At 35.0% G+C, this 19582-nt stretch overlaps 1 protein-coding gene across 1 annotated transcript in view; it reads left to right on the top strand.

The window, feature by feature from the left end:
* ADAM22 (ADAM metallopeptidase domain 22) overlaps positions 1–19582 on the top strand; it is a 707952-nt gene that overhangs the window by 467478 nt on the left and 220892 nt on the right. The window contains 4 exon segments of the mRNA XM_053713991.1: positions 289–360; positions 6788–6954; positions 12735–12819; positions 14069–14159. Coding sequence (XP_053569966.1) covers positions 289–360; positions 6788–6954; positions 12735–12819; positions 14069–14159 — 415 coding nt within the window.

Below are 19582 nucleotides of genomic sequence, written 5' to 3'. Positions count from 1 at the left end.
ACCCGGCCCTGAGTTCAGTAGAGTGGCCCTAGGGACTCAAAATTCTGCTGCCCCTTAAAAATCTGCTGCCCTAGGCACCGGCCTTGTTGGCCTATGCCTTAATACATCCCTGATTTGAATGCATTTCTGATTATGAGCTATACTTCAGTGTTTCTCAATGTTCCATAGATATGTTAAAATATCTGTATAGTTAATGTTAATCTCTAGATATTATGTAAATTACATCAGTTTAGTAACATTTATTTTACTTTAATTGTTTTAAATGTATTTTTATGTATTTTATTGTAGTATAAAAAGCACCGCTTATCTGTCGTGCATACAACCAACTATGCAAAGTCTGTGGCAAATGTGGCAGATCTAGTAAGTATAGATGATTTAAATTATGAATACTTTTTCAGTTTTAATATAAAATTGTTTTATATTTTCATGTTTAAAAAAAAAAAGAAAAGAAAAACAATTTACCACATTTATGTATACAGGGTTAAAAAGGAAATAAGTTATTTGAGCTTTTTTTTAATCCAATTTATATTGGATTCTTAAGAGTTTGCATTCTGCAGCAGAAATGATATATATGTAACTCATTGAGGCCCATTTATCAAACTCTGAATTGAGATTGAGGGCCGTGTTTCTGGCGAGTCTTCAGATTCGCCAGAAACACCAGTTATGAAGCAGCGGTCTAAAGACTGCTGCTCCATAAACCCTGTCCGCCTGCTCTGATGAGTACGATCGGGTTGATTGACACCCCCATGCTGGCGGCCGATTGGTCGCGAGTCTGCAGGGGGCGGTGTTGCACCAGCAGCTCTTGTGCTCTCCGCATTCACCGAGGTCTTGCAGACCTGATCCGCACTATCGGATCAGGTCCGCAAGACCTTTCATAAATAGGCCTCATAGTCTGTATGGATAATTATTGTATAGTTACCAAAAGTTAAATTCTAATCCCCTTGAAATTCGGCAGCATTTAAAAGGATATTAAACACTAAATAAATGATAAATTGAATAATATTATCAAAGCAAAGGTTAGCCTGAGAATAATATGCAGATCTTTTTTATATTATATCACTAAAGTTTGCAACTAACGAATGTGTGAAATAGAGCAGTTTTAAAGGGACATGAAACCCAATATATTTCTTTCATGATTGAGACAAAACATACAATTTTAAACATCTTTGAAATTTACTTCTATGATCAAATTGCTTTATTCTCTTGATATCCTTTGTGGAAGGGCAGCAGTGCACTATTAGGAGCTAGCTGAACACAACGGGTGAGCCAATGCCATGAGGCCACCAATCACCATCTAGATCTCAGTAGTGCATTGTTGCTACTAAGCATACCTAGGTATGCCTTTCAACAAAGGATACCAGGCAATAAAGTAAATTAGATAATAGAATTATACTACAAAGTTATTTAAAATTGCATACTTTATCTCACTGGTTTTCAAACCTGTCCTCAGGCCACTTACAAGGCCAGATTTTAAGGATTACCTAGGGTGAGAGCAAGTTAATAACCATGTTTACTAATTAGCTCATAATTTCACCTGTGCTCCAGTTCAGATATCCAGAAAATCTGGCCTGTTAGGGAGACCTGAGGTCACATTTGAAAACCAGTGCTCTATCTGAATCATGACATTTTAATTGAGACTTTACTGTCCCTGAAGCTGTTTCCACAAAAATATTTTTTTTAGTTAAAATGTACTCTTAACTGCTGCTTAATTGTTTAAGGTCTAGAAAGTCCCTTATGACATAAAAACGACAGCGCTCTTTTGAGATTAATTTGGAAAATAATAAATAGTCACCTTGTCATGTTATTTTGGAATCCTATACATATGTGGCGCTAACACTAGCAACAGCTTGCATTTCCTTGTTTTATTGAAGTAGCTAGTCTGTCATACTTTAGTCTCTTCCCACTCCCCATGTTTTATTATGTCACAACCAGTGCAGTATTAGAATTTTATGTCTGCACTGGACACAGTGGAACATATTTTGGATTACATTTGCATAACTAGTGTATTCCTGCCAGGAAAATGGCACAATTTACATCATGCCATCCAAAAATACAGTCTTTGGAATGACAAATTTTACAAAGGTAGCAAATTTTTGTTACTCTTGTAGAGCATTCTAAAAGCCAAAGGCCATCTCTAATCCACACCTAATCCTAACTAGTTATATTTAAAATGTATCAATTACTGACACATCACTACATTTGTTCAATTCTTTACTATGTTGAGAGAATTGGCCAATTGAATGGAAGAGCTACTAGTGTATTTATTAATTTGGCTTGGGTGAATTTCTGTAATCGGAATTTATATGCAGCTAGATTACAAGTGCACAAGTAGCACAAACATATTAACAATATTGTACACTAACATCACTTGAGCACAATCAATATTTTTATTTTTCCACTTAAATTCCAAATTGGTGCTCTCAACATCTGAATGTTGGATGCACTAAATTTAGTGGGTGCGCAGAATCCCTTTCAAAATAGACTTCTATGGGGTGCACTGAAAAACTCATGTAACCTAGCGCTGAAGCACTAATTTTAAGGTCAAATGGTGGAGTTTTTCACTTACATTTCAGCTATGCTCCTATTGAGATATACGTTTAAAACACTGCATATATACATACATATATACAGTACACACACATACACATATATACATACACAGAGATATTTATTTCTACACACATACAAATACACACACATACACATATATATTTATATCTACACACATACAAATACACACACATACACATATATATTTATATCTACACACATACAAACACTCACACATACACATATCTATTTATATCTACACACATACAAATACACACACATACACATATATATTTATATCTACACACATACAAATACACACACATACACATATATATTTATATCTACACACATACAAACACTCACACATACACATATCTATTTATATCTACACACATACAAATACACACACATACACATATATATTTATATCTACACACATACAAATACACACACATACACATATATATTTATATCTACACACATACAAACACTCACACATACACATATCTATTTATATCTACACACATACAAATACACACACATACACATATATATTTATATCTACACACATACAAATACACACACATACACATATCTATTTATATCTACACACATACAAACACACACATATACATGTTTATATATACACACATACTAATACACATACACATATATTTATATCTACACACATACAAATATATACACACATACATGTTTATATCTACACACATACAAATACACACACATACACACATATATATTTATATCTACACACATATAAATATACACACATACATGTTTATATCTACACACATACAAATACACACACATACACATATATTTATATCTACACACATACAAATACACACACATGCACATATATATTTATATCTATACACATACATACACATATCTATTTATATCTACACACATACAAATACACACACATACACATATCTATTTATATCTACACACATACAAATACACACACATATATTTATATCTACACACATACAAATACACACACATATATTTATATCTACACACATACAAATAAACATACATACACATATATATTTATATCTACACACATACAAATAAACATACATACACATATATATTTATATCTACACACATACAAATAAACATACATACACGTATATATTTATAGCTACACACATACAAATAAACATACATACACGTATATATTTATATCTACACACATACAAATAAACATACATACACGTATATATTTATATCTACACACATACAAATACACACACATACACATATATTTATATCTACACACATACAAATACACACACATACACATATATTTATATCTACACACATACAAATACACACACACACATATATTTATATCTACACACATACAAATACACATACACATATATATTTATATCTACACACATACACATATATTTATATCTACACACATACAAATACACACACACACACATATATTTATATCTACAAACATACAAATACACATACACATATATATTTATATCTACACACATACAAATACACACACACACATATATTTATATCTACACACATACAAATACACACACATACACATATATTTATATCTACACACATACAAATAAACATACATACACATATATATTTATATCTACACACATACAAATATACACACACATACACATATATATTTATATCTATACACATACACACACACACATATATTTATATCTACACACATACAAATACACATACACATATATATTTATATCTACACACATACAAATACACACACACACACATATATTTATATCTACACACATACAAATACACACACATACACATATATTTATATCTACACACATACAAATAAACATACATACACATATATATTTATATCTACACACATACAAATATACACACACATACACATATATATTTATATCTACACACATACAAATATACACACACATACACATATATATTTATATCTACACACATACAAATATACACACACATACACATATATATTTATATCTACACGCATACAAATACACACACATACACATATATTTATATCTACACACATATAAATATACACACATACATGTTTATATCTACACACATACAAATACACACACATACACATATATTTATATCTACACACATACAAATACACACACATGCACATATATATTTATATCTATACACATACATACACATATCTATTTATATCTACACACATACAAATACACACACATACACATATCTATTTATATCTACACACATACAAATACACACACATATATTTATATCTACACACATACAAATACACACACATATATTTATATCTACACACATACAAATAAACATACATACACATATATATTTATATCTACACACATACAAATAAACATACATACACATATATATTTATATCTACACACATACAAATAAACATACATACACGTATATATTTATAGCTACACACATACAAATAAACATACATACACGTATATATTTATATCTACACACATACAAATAAACATACATACACGTATATATTTATATCTACACACATACAAATACACACACATACACATATATTTATATCTACACACATACAAATACACACACATACACATATATTTATATCTACACACATACAAATACACACACACACATATATTTATATCTACACACATACAAATACACATACACATATATATTTATATCTACACACATACACATATATTTATATCTACACACATACAAATACACACACACACACATATATTTATATCTACAAACATACAAATACACATACACATATATATTTATATCTACACACATACAAATACACACACACACATATATTTATATCTACACACATACAAATACACACACATACACATATATTTATATCTACACACATACAAATAAACATACATACACATATATATTTATATCTACACACATACAAATATACACACACATACACATATATATTTATATCTATACACATACACACACACACATATATTTATATCTACACACATACAAATACACATACACATATATATTTATATCTACACACATACAAATACACACACACACATATATTTATATCTACACACATACAAATACACACACATACACATATATTTATATCTACACACATACAAATAAACATACATACACATATATATTTATATCTACACACATACAAATATACACACACATACACATATATATTTATATCTACACACATACAAATATACACACACATACACATATATATTTATATCTACACACATACAAATATACACACACATACACATATATATTTATATCTACACACATACAAATACACACACATACACATATATTTATATCTACACACATACAAATAAACATACATACACATATATATTTATATCTACACACATACAAATATACACACACATACACATATATATTTATATCTACACACATACAAATAAACATACATACACATATATATTTATATCTACACACACATACAAATATACACACACATACACATATATATTTATATATATACACACACACACATATATTTATATCTAGACACATACAAATACACACACACACATATATTTATATCTACACACATACAAATACACACACACACACATATATTTATATCTACACACATACAAATATACACACACATACACACATATATATTTATATCTACACACATACACCTTTGAGACCTTCCCAGTCCAGCACCTGATCATAGACCATATCCCTGAAAATCACTGTTGAAAGATTTTCTTTCAATAATAAATCTAGATGAAATGACTTTATATTTATTTTGCATGTGTTTTGTTATGCATATTTTCAAGTGTTAACACTTCAAGTTTCCATAAGAGCTAAATTTTCCAGTGCAATTTTGTGTTGTGCTCGAGTGCAAAATTAATCTAGCACATGGCGTGCTAATGTTGAATAGACATGTGCATTTGGGTCCTTCGTTAGGTCTGTGCAAATCCAGATCATAACATGGTGATCTTGCACAAGAATCAATCCGGCTCCATAAAGAGCTGAATCGCGCATACTTTTCCGCATTTAGATCCTAAAGAAGGACTCTAATATTAAATAGTTTTTGTTTCACTGCCTTTCGTTAACCATGTATGTTTTCCACAAGCACTTCCAGATTGTCCTGTCTCTTTTATTTATTCTCTAGATATATAAAGAGCAGCTAAACACAAGGATAGTGCTGATTGCCATGGAAACCTGGGCTACAGATAACAAGTTCAGCATTTCTGAAAATCCTCTCATGACTCTGAAAGAATTCATGAAATACAGAAGAGATTTCATCAAAGACAAAAGTGACGTTGTTCACCTATTTTCGTATGTAGCTTTTTATGCCAATCATTTATAACTGTTTGCCAGTGATGCTGTATCCCTCAGGTATTTACTGTTATGCCTTAGTAATTCTAGATCAGGTTTAACCTATTCATCTTTTTGGTATGTTAATAAATATTAAAGGGACATTAAACATTTAATCTGCTACTTTAATGTTTAATTAAAGGGGCATGCAAAAATGCTGTAATGTGATTAAAGAGGTTAGGGTTGCCACACTCTTAGAGGAAGTTTCCTAATGATATCATCTTTATTTCTATATTTATTCTTCATTTTCAACTTTGACCAAAATACTGGCTGTGCCGATAAAATACCGACTGGGTGGTAACCCTTGGTTAAACACATAGTTAAAGTCTATTCCAGAACAGCAATGCACTACTGGGAGCTAACTGAAAAAATCTGGTGAGCCTAGTAGTTTAGAATTTGAGCAACATGTCCTTTAAAGGGACAGTATATACTATTTTTTATATAACTGCATGTAATAGACACTACTATATGCACAGATACTGATACAAACATCCAGTATAAAATCTTTTAAAAACTTAGCTCCCAGTTTAGCACTGTTGATGAGGTTAGTCTGGGACACCCATTGAAAGGGGCTGGGAAAACAAGAAGAGCAGACACGTAAACAGGAGCTAGCAAGGAGTCTTTAAACGCATGTATACATCTGACACTGTGGGGCTTGGTTAGGAGTCTGAATATCAGCACAATGTTCTTAAAGGGACACTGAACCAAATTTTCTTTCATGGTTCAGATCGAGCATGCAATTTTAAGCAACTTTCTAATTTACTCCTATTATCAATTTTTCTTTGTTCTCTTGCTATCTTTATTTGTAAAAGAAGGTTCAGGACCCTGGACAGCACTTGTTTATTGGTGGATGAATTTATCCACCAATCAGCAAGAACAACCCACGTTGTTCATACAAAATGGGCCAGCATCTAAACTTACATTCTTTCTTTTCAACTACAAATACCAAGAGAATGAAGAGAATTTGATAATAGGAGTAAATTAGAAAGTTGCTTAAAATTCCATGCTCTATCTGAATCACATAAGAAAACATTTGGGTTCAGTGTCCCTTTAAAAAATAAGCAAAACTATATTTTTAAAAAAAATTACCAGATGAGCTATATAAATGGATCATCTACAAAACATTTATGCAAAGAAAAATCTAGTGTACAACGTCCCTTTAAGTTACTTAATGAAGCACATTTACTGTTATAGAGTCCTCCTCATCTATTAGCAAACATGCTCCATAAATAAGGGTTTTCTCAGAGAAGAAAACATATTTGTAAAACTTTTATGTGTGTAACAAATTGTCACAAAAATCACTAAAGTGTTGTAACCTATTCTAAACTATTATTTTCCCTTTCCTCAACTTACTAAGGCCTAGATTTAGAGTTTGGCGGTAGCCGTGAAAACCAGCGTTAGAGGCTCCTAACGCTGGTTTTAGGCTACCGCCGGTATTTGGAGTCACTCAAAATAGGGTCTAACGCTCACTTTCCAGCCGCGACTTTTCCATACCGCAGATCCCCTTACGTAAATTGCGTATCCTATCTTTTCAATGGGATTTTTATAACTCCGGTATTTAGAGTCGTGTCTGAAGTGAGCGTTAGACATCTAACGACAAAACTCCAGCCGCAGGAAAAAAGTCAGTAGTTAAGAGCTTTCTGGGCTAACGCCGGTTTATAAAGCTCTTAACTACTGTACTCTAAAGTACACTAACACCCATAAACTACCTATGTACCCCTAAACCGAGGTCCCCCCCACATCGCCGACACTCGAAAAATTTTTTTAACCCCTAATCTGCCGACCGCCACCTACGTTATACTTATGTACCCCTAATCTGCTGCCCCTAACACCGCCGACCCCTGTATTATATTTATTAACCCCTAATCTGCCCCCCTCAACGTCGCCTCCACCTGCCTACACTTATTAACCCCTAATCTGCCGACCGCAAAGCGCCGCCACCTACGTTATCCTTATGTACCCCTAATCTGCTGCCCCTAACACCGCCGACCCCTATATTATATTTATTAACCCCTAATCTGCCCCCCACAACGTCGCCTCCACCTGCCTACACTTATTAACCCCTAATCTGCCGACCGGACCTGAGCGCTACTATAATAAAGTTATTAACCCCTAATCCGCCTCACTAACCCTATCATAAATAGTATTAACCCCTAATCGGCCCTCCCTAACATTGCCGACACCTAACTTCAATTATTAACCCCTAATCTGCCGACCGAATCTCGCCGCTATTCTAATAAATGTATTAACCCCTAAAGCTAAGTCTAACCCTAATACTAACACCCCCCTAAGTTAAATATAATTTAAATCTAACGAAATTAATTAACTCTTATTAAATAAATTATTCCTATTTAAAGCTAAATACTTACCTGTAAAATAAATCCTAATATAGCTACAATATAAATTATAATTATATTATAGCTATTTTAGGATTTATATTTATTTTACAGGTAACTTTGTATTTATTTTAACCAGGTACAATAGCTATTAAATAGTTAAGAACTATTTAATAGCTAAAATAGTTAAAATAATTACAAATTTACCTGTAAAGAAATCCTAACCTAAGTTACAAATAAACCTAACACTAGACTATCAATAAATTAATTAAATAAACTACCTACAATTACCTACAATTAACCTAACACTACACTATCAATAAATTAATAAAATACAATTGCTACAAATAAATACAATTAAATAAACTAGCTAAAGTACAAAAAAAAAAAGAACTAAGTTACAAAAAATAAAAAAATATTTACAAACATAAGAAAAATATTACAACAATTTTAAACTAATTACACCTACTCTAAGCCCCCTAATAAAATAACAAAGCCCCCCAAAATAAAAAAATGCCCTACCCTATTCTAAATTACTAAAGTTCAAAGCTCTTTTACCTTACCAGCCCTGAACAGGGCCCTTTGCGGGGCATGCCCCAAGAAATACAGCTCTTTTGCCTGTAAAAAAAAACATACAATACCCCCCCCAACATTACAACCCACCACCCACATACCCCTAATCTAACCCAAACCCCCCTTAAATAAACCTAACACTAAGCCCCTGAAGATCATCCTACCTTGTCTTCACCATACCAGGTTCACCGATCGGTCCAGAAGAGCTCCTCCGATGTCCTGATCCAAGCCCAAGCGGGGGGCTGAAGAGGTCCATGATCCGGCTGAAGTCTTCATCCAATCGGGCCAGAAGAGGTCTTCCATCCGATTGAAGTCTTCATCCAAGCGGCATCCATCCAGAGCGAAGCGGCAGCATTCTGAAGACCTCCACCGCGGAACATCCATCCTGGCCGACGACTGAACGACGAATGACGGTTCCTTTAAATGACGTCATCCAAGATGGCGTCCCTCGAATTCCGATTGGCTGAAAGGATTCTATCAGCCAATCGGAATTAAGGTAGGAATATTCTGATTGGCTGATGGAATCAGCCAATCAGAATCAAGTTCAATCCGATTGGCTGATCCGATCAGCCAATCAGATTGAGCTCGCATTCTATTGGCTGTTCCGATCAGCCAATAGAATGCAAGCTCAATCTGATTGGCTGATTGGATCAGCCAATCGGATTGAACTTGATTCTGATTGGCTGATTCCATCAGCCAATCAGAATATTCCTACCTTAATTCCGATTGGCTGATAGAATCCTATCAGCCAATCGGAATTTGAGGGACGCCATCTTGGATGACGTAATTTAAAGGAACCGTCATTCGTCGTTCAGTCGTCGGCCAGGATGGATGTTCCGCGGTGGAGGTCTTCAGGATGCTGCCGCTTCGCTCCGGATGGATGCCGCTTGGATGAAGACTTCAATCGGATGGAAGACCTCTTCTGGCCCGCTTGGATGAAGACTTCAGCCGGATCATGGACCTCTTCAGCCCCCCGCTTGGGCTTGGATCAGGACATCGGAGGAGCTCTTCTGGACCGATCGGTGAACCTGGTATGGTGAAGACAAGGTAGGATGATCTTCAGGGGCTTAGTGTTAGGTTTATTTAAGGGGGGTTTGGGTTAGATTAGGGGTATGTGGGTGGTGGGTTGTAATGTTGGGGGGGGGGTATTGTATGTTTTTTTTTACAGGCAAAAGAGCTGTATTTCTTGGGGCATGCCCCGCAAAGGGCCCTGTTCAGGGCTGGTAAGGTAAAAGAGCTTTGAACTTTAGTAATTTAGAATAGGGTAGGGCATTTTTTTATTTTGGGGGGCTTTGTTATTTTATTAGGGGGCTTAGAGTAGGTGTAATTAGTTTAAAATTGTTGTAATATTTTTCTTATGTTTGTAAATATTTTTTTATTTTTTGTAACTTAGTTCTTTTTTTTTTGTACTTTAGCTAGTTTATTTAATTGTATTTATTTGTAGCAATTGTATTTTATTAATTTATTGATAGTGTAGTGTTAGGTTAATTGTAGGTAATTGTAGGTAGTTTATTTAATTAATTTATTGATAGTCTAGTGTTAGGTTTATTTGTAACTTAGGTTAGGATTTCTTTTACAGGTAAATTTGTAATTATTTTAACTATTTTAGCTATTAAATAGTTCTTAACTATTTAATAGCTATTGTACCTGGTTAAAATAAATACAAAGTTACCTGTAAAATAAATATAAATCCTAAAATAGCTATAATATAATTATAATTTATATTGTAGCTATATTAGGATTTATTTTACAGGTAAGTATTTAGCTTTAAATAGGAATAATTTATTTAATAAGAGTTAATTAATTTCGTTAGATTTAAATTATATTTAACTTAGGGGGGTGTTAGTATTAGGGTTAGACTTAGCTTTAGGGGTTAATACATTTATTAGAATAGCGGCGAGATTCGGTCGGCAGATTAGGGGTTAATAATTGAAGTTAGGTGTCGGCGATGTTAGGGAGGGCAGATTAGGGGTTAATACTATTTATGATAGGGTTAGTGAGGCGGATTAGGGGTTAATAACTTTATTATAGTAGCGCTCAGGTCCGGTCGGCAGATTAGGGGTTAATAAGTGTAGGCAGGTGGAGGCGACGTTGTGGGGGGCAGATTAGGGGTTAATAAATATAATATAGGGGTCGGCGATGTTAGGGCAGCAGATTAGGGGTACATAGGGATAATGTAAGTAGCGGCGGTTTACGGAGCGGCAGATTAGGGGTTAATAATAATATGCAGGGGTCAGCGATAGCGGGGGCGGCAGATTAGGGGTTAATAAGTGTAAGGTTAGGGGTGTTTAGACTCGGGGTACATGTTAGAGTGTTAAGTGCAGACGTAGGAAGGGTTACCGCATAGCAAACAATGGGGCTGCGTTAGGAGCTGAACGCGGCTTTTTTGCAGGTGTTTGGGTTTTTTTCAGCTCAAACAGCCCCATTGTTTCCTAAGGGGGAATCGTGCACGAGCACGTTTTTGAGGCTGGCCGCGTCCGTAAGCAACTCTGGTATCGAGAGTTGAAGCTGCGTTAAAAATGCTCTACGCTCCTTTTTTGGAGCCTAACGCAGCCTTTATGTGGACTCTCGATACCAGAGTTATTTTTATGGTGCGGCCAGAAAAAAGCCGGCGTTAGTTTTTCGGGTCGTTACCGACAAAACTCCAAATCTAGGCCTAAGACTTCAAAGACATTTCCATTTCGGAAAATGTACCAAATAATTTTATTACCCCATGAAATTGATACATAAATGCCAGAGATAGTTCTCATTAGGTGATATTATTTTCTGAATAAATTCACAGTATTTTTTTTACATTTATTTTGCTTAAGAAACCTTTCTTTTGTTCTTAAGGGGTAGCCAGTTTGAGAGCAGCAGAAGCGGTGCAGCATACGTTGGTGGGGTATGCTCACAATTGAAAGGAGGGGGTGTAAATGAGGTAAGAAGTTCATATAATAGGAAATTCATTTAAACTTTTCATTGGTGACAAGTTTTGGTGTCACAGATTTAAATTTAACTTAGTAAAATGTGGTCATGTGCAGAGTTTTGACCAGAATTTGCTAAGACAACAGTGTTGGAGCCTACCGGATTTTCATTCAAGCGAGAGACCACAAAAGGAACCAACATTTGTGTAAATTAATTTTGTACAGTTAAAGTGGAAACATAGCATTTAGCACTTACAAAACAGCAAGGACAAATAATATACTACATGCTTGTTAGTGGGTGAGTAGCTAACATCCACCGTGTTGTCCCTTCCCAACCCTCATTATGCATATAGGATGTTAATTGCCTATGGGCATTTGTTTTAATTTATAGTTGTATTAAACTCCTATACACACATTATGTTCCATTACACAGGAACTTCACTTTCAATACTATTCTGTCAACCTTGAACTCTCTGGAGCACTTGAGCAACTAAGTGTTCTGGTAAAATGTCTCATAGAATAGTGCTAACAAAATGTTGCAATGCCTGAGTAGCCCCAGTAACTTTTTATAGTTTAGCACCAGAAGCAGGAGTCATGTACCCATGGGAAGTTGTCATAAATAGACTGAGGATAAAGGCTCACTATAACTTTATTTTGTGCTTTCACTGTCCATTGAGGAGACAGCGTGAATAAGGATGTAGTGCAAGCCTTGGTCCTCATGCTGTAGAGACAGCTGACTCACCCCTGTATGTGACTTCTGACACTCCTCCTCTACCTAAGTGTTGGCATCTAAAGTCAAATTTAGATCTTTTTTTTTCAGTTGCAGCATTGACATCTCTTTTTATTTAAGCATTTACATGCCATCAGAGTGCTTCTACAATCTAATGTATGAGTGCATTTGATGCACATTTTGGGAGAAAAGTTGCACCTCTTACATTCCTAGAATATTATTATAGGATTCTGGGGACTGTAAGGGAGACGTGGAGGCTTCTAATCAGCACTTGTAGCTTTATTAGGATCGAGTTAATAAACATAAAACAGTCTTCGTGTCTGTGCTTTTTGTGGTCCACACAAATATTTTGGATAGAATTTTAGAAAGAAGCCCTCATTGATGAACAATAGAATTTTAGTTTTCACCTGTAAATTTTAATTCTTCATAAAAGTACATAGCACATACAGTGTGATTTGCTTATTAGTGGAATGTTTTCAACAAACAAACAAAACAGGCATACTCCCAATAAGTTATTCTTTTTTTTCTTTCAGTTTGGAAAGCCAGATGTCATGGCTATTACGTTGGCACAATCCTTAGCTCATAATTTAGGCATTTTCTCAGACAAGAGGAAGCTGTTGAGTGGTATGTACCATATCCCATTTTAACTTTTTATATGTTCTCTAAAAATAACTAAAAGTTATAAGTGCTGTTATAACAGAGCAATGTGAACTGTCACAAATAAAGACCATGTTGTTACAGATTTACTACCTGGTTACTACTATGTGCAACTTGCAAGTAATCATAGCCAAGCCACAAAAAAATGTAGCGGTTTGAGTGTAGCTACAACTCTTTATGTCAATGTGAGTCACTGCATGTAGTTAACCTATGTAACAGAATCCTGTTACTGTGTAGTGATGGCTGCAGTGCAGTTCCAGCTACATTAAGTTTAGCTGCAACTTATCAAACCAGACGCAAATAATGAATCAACAGCCTACCTAAAAACAAAAGCATAGGCAATCAAACCTCATGACCTGGGATCCTGCTGCAATTAAATATTATAGTGAGTTTCACAACCCCAAAAAAAACAAATATTGATATAACAATCCCCCCACTTCAAATAACGCCAACCACAGCCTCCTTTACTGTAAATAATTTCAATCTAGCTAAACATGCTATAAGAATAATACATATCACATTATTTTCAATAAAACAAATATAAAAATGTAATCATTAACTCACAACACATAAATGTTTTTTCTTTCATGTAATTGGCAAGAGTCCATGAGCTAGTGACGTATGGGATATACATTCCTACCAGGAGGGGCAAAGTTTCCCATACCTCAAAATGCCTATAAATACACCCCTCACCACACCCACAATTCAGTTTTTACAAACTTTGCCTTCCTATGGAGGTGGTGAAGTAAGTTTGTGCTTGATTTACTTCTGTGATATGCGCTTCTCAGCATTTTGAAGCCCGATTCCTCTCAGAGTACAGTGTTTGTCAGAGGGATGTGAAGGGAGTATCACCTATGGATTCTATGGGTTTCCTCACGAGAAATCTTTTCATAGGTTCTCTGTTATTGGTCGTAGAGATTCATCTCCTACCTCCCTTTTCAGATCAACAATATACTCTCATATTCCATTACCTCTACTGTTACTGTTTCAGTACTGGTTTGGCTATCTGCTATATGTGGATGGGTGTCTTTCGGTAAGTATGTTTTCATTACTTAAGACACTCTCAGCTATGGTTTGGCTCTTTATGTATTAATATAAAGTTTTAAATATATGTATTGTACTTAAATTTGCCATGAGTCAGGTTTATGTATATTTCCTTTTGCAGACTATCAGTTTGAAAAATTGGGAAACATATTTAGGAAGTTCTTACCTGGGGTATAGCCTTTTCTTTAGGCTTGCGAGGTTGCAAAACACTGATATTTATTGCGTCATTTTTGACGCGAGAATTTGGCGCGAAGATACGTTCGGTGACGCAAATTCGTCATTTCCAGCATCTTAGTTAACGCCAGGTTTCCTTGCACAAGGTTGCGTCTGCCATGACGCGAGTTGTGTCATTTCCGGATGTTGTTAGCACCAAAAAATTTTATTTTGCATTGTGCGTCTTTCTTCGCGCCAAATAATTTAATTATTTAAACCCCACTTCCTATATGCCTCTTGCCTTTTTTATGCTCAGAGGGCTATGCTGTTTGCATTTTTTCCCATTCCTGAAACAGCCATATAAGGAAATTGATAATTTTCCTTTATATGTTGTTTTTTTCTCTTACATTTGCAAGATGTCTCAATCTGATCCTGTCTCAGAAACAACTGTTGGAACCCTGCTGCCTGATAACAGTTCTACCAAAGCTAAGTGTATCTGTTGTAAATTAGCAGAGATTATATCTCCGGCTGTAGTATGTAACAGTTGTCATGATAAGCTTTTACATGCAGAGAATGTATCCATTAGTACTAGTACAATGCCTGTTGTTCCTTTAACATCTAATGTACATGATATCCCTGTGAATATAAAAGATTTTATTGCTGATGCAATTCAGTAGGCTTTGTCTGCTATTCCGCCTTCTAATAAACATAAAAGGTCTTTTAAAACTTCTCATAAAGTTGATGAATTTTCAAATGACCGACAACATACTAAATTATCCTCCTCTGATGAGGATCTATCTGATTCAGAAGATCCTACCACAGATATTGACACTGACAAATCTACTTATCTCTTTAAGATGGAGTATATACGTTCCTTGTTAAAAGAGGTGTTCATTACTTTGGACATTGTGGAATCTAGTCCTCTTGATACTAAAACTAGTAAACGTTTAAATTCTGTTTATAAACCGCCTGTGGTTACTCCATAGGTTTTTCCAGTTCCTGATGCTATTTCTGATATGATTTCAAAGGAATGGGATAGGCCTGGTACTTCTTTTATTCCTTCTTCTAGGTGTATCCTTTGCCAGCAGCTAGATTGGAGTTCTGGGAAAAAATCCCCAAAGTTGATGGGGCTGTTTCTACTCTTGCCAAACGTACTACTATTCCTATGGAAGATAGTACTTCTTTTAAGGATCCTTTAGATAGGAAACTTGAAACTTATCTAAGGAAAGCTTATTTATTTTCTGGCTATATTCTTAGGCTTGCTATATATATGGCTGATGTAGCAGCTGCATCAACTTTTTGGTTGGAAAGCTTAGCGCAACAGGAAACAGATCCTGATTTATCTAGCACTGTTCGCTTGCTTCAACATGCTAATCATTTTATCTGTGATGCTATTTTTTATATAATCAAAATTGATGTTAAATCTTTGTCTTTAGCTATTTTAGCTAGAAGAGCTTTGTGGCTCAAATATTGGAATGATCTCTTTCTTTCTAAGGTAACAATTTATTTGGTTCTCAGTTGGATTCAATTATTTCAACTGTCACTGGGGAAGGGAGTTTTTTTGCCTCAAGATAAAAGAATAATAGAATTCTATCAGCCAATCGGAATTAAGGTAGAAAAAATCATATTGGCTGATGCAATCAGCCAATAGGATTGAAGTTCAATCCTATTGGCTGATCCAATTAGCCAATTAGATTGAGCTCGCATTATATTGGCTGATTGGAACAGCCAATAGAATGCAAGCTCAATCCTATTGGCTGTTTGCATCAGCCAATAGGATTTTTTCTACCTTAATTTCGATTGGCTGATAGAATTCTATCAGCCAATCGGAATCTAAGGGACGCCATCTTTGATGACGTCACTTAAAGGAACCATCATTCAGTAAGAAGCCGTCGTTTTAAGAAGATGCTCCGCGCCAGATGTCTTGAAGATGGAGCCGCTCCGCGTCAGATGGATGAAGATAGAAGATGCTGTCTGAATGAAGACTTCTGCCTGTCTGGAGGACCACTTCGCCCGGCTTGGATGAAGACTTCTCCCGGCTTCGTTGAGGACTTCGGCCCGGTTGGATGAAGACTTCTGCCGCTTCCTTGAGGATGGATGTCCGGTCTTCAGAACAGTAAGTCGATCTTCAGGGGGTTAATGTTAGGTTTTTTTAAGGGTGTATTGGGTGGGTTTTATTTTTTAGATTAGGGTTTGGGTCGCAAAAGAGCTAACTGCCCTTTTAAGGGCAATGCCCATCCAAATGCTCTTTTCAGGTTAATGGGGAGCTTAGGTTTTTTTAGATAGTATTTTATTTGGGGGGTTGGTTGTGTGGGTGGTGGGTTTTACTGTTGGGGGGGTTGTTTGTATTTTTTTGACAGGTAAAAGAGCTGATTTCTTTGGGGCAATGCCCCGCAAAAGGCCCTTTTAAGGGCTATTGATAGTTTAGTTTACGCATTTTTTATTTTGATAGGGCTATTAGATTAGGTGTAATTAGTTTAAATATCTTGTAATTTGTTGATTATTTTCTGTAATTTAGTGTTTGTTTGTTTTTGTACTTTAGCTAATTTAATTTAGTTAATTGTATTTAATTTAGATAATTTATTTAATTATAGTTTAGTGTTAGGTGTTATTGTAACTTAGGTTAGGTTTTATTTTACAGGTACTTTTGTATTTATTTTAGCTAGGTAGTTATTAAATAGTTAATAAATATTTAATAACTATTCTACCTAGTTAAAATAAATACAAACTTGTCTATAAAATAAAAATAAACCCTAAGATAGCTACAATGTAATTATTAGTTATATTGTATCTAGCTTAGGGTTTATTTTATAGGTAAGTATTTAGTTTTAAATAGGAATTATTTAGGTAATAATATTCATTTTTATTTAGATTTATTTAAATTATATTTTAGTTAGGGGTGTTAGGGTTAGGGTTAGACTTAAGTTTAGGGGTTAATACATTTAGTATAGTGGCAGCGACGTTGGGGGCGGTAGATTAGGGGTTATTGTAGATAGGCGGCAGCGATGTTAGGAACAGCAGATTAGGGGTTAATAATATTTAACTAATGTTTGCGAGACGGGAGAGTGGTGGTTTAGGGGTTAATATGTTTATTATAGTTGCGGCGATGTCCGGAGCGGCAGATTAGGGGTTAATAATTTTATTATAGTTCTTGATTCTACACCTTTCTGTCTAACACTGCGCTAACAGACTGAGAACTGCTGGGGCTTAGAATTTTTTTATATATTATTATTATTAATCTTCTTAGAGCTCCAGCACATCTGATGTATTCAAATTGTTTGTATGTGATATATATAGATCAATCAGAATAAGATATTTGGCAGAATACAACAATACTGATCATTTTTCAGTTAGACCATGGATATTAATATAAATCAAACTTGTAACCGTATATTAACAAAAAAATATAAATAAAATTTTACATATGTGCACACCTATTGTATACACTGATCTCACCTCAATGCCTCAAGGAGTATGGTAGAATTATTTGTCCGTCATCTGCTCTGTTCACTCTTAATCAGGCTTCCTCCTCACTCCACTCTTGAGCCCGGTGCTGCTGTCTTGGTTACTGGATGCAAAAGAGCACCCAGCAAAATCGAAACTGCAGGTAGAAAGAAACACAGAGCGCAACCGCGACTCAAGGTAAAAGTATTTAATAATTTGTGTGCGCTATCAATACAATTGCACTTACAAGATGGTTAAAAAGAAATAGCCTTTGTTATATACTTTTCCAGCTGCAACCAGGCTCTTTCACTCCTGACGTCACTGCTAGCTGTACCGCGTTCCAGCGTCTGTTCACGAATCAACAGTGCTGATCCAATTCACCGGCAACCATTTAGACTTGTAAACAGCAACTTGGTAATAGTGACACAAAGTCTGTAATATTTTCCTGTGCTGTTGTCCTCCGTCTACGCATTTCGTCCGATTCATACGGACTTTCTCAAGATCCAGGACTCATACTGCACAGTTCACGGGGATCCACCATTTAAATGTCCTGGTACAATTTCATTGGATGATATTACTCCAATCCTATAACTAACACAAACACACCTCTCTTCTCCTGGCGAACACTTCACCCCACAACTTGGCTATTTGTTAAACTGAATTGTGGGTGTGGTGAGGGGTGTATTTATAGGCATTTTGAGGTTTGGGAAACTTTGCCCCTCCTGGTAGGATTGTATATCCCATACGTC

The sequence above is a fragment of the Bombina bombina genome, chromosome 5 (assembly GCF_027579735.1).
Source record: "Bombina bombina isolate aBomBom1 chromosome 5, aBomBom1.pri, whole genome shotgun sequence".
NCBI lineage: Eukaryota > Metazoa > Chordata > Amphibia > Anura > Bombinatoridae > Bombina > Bombina bombina.
This window is presented reverse-complemented; position numbering and strand designations above follow the sequence as displayed.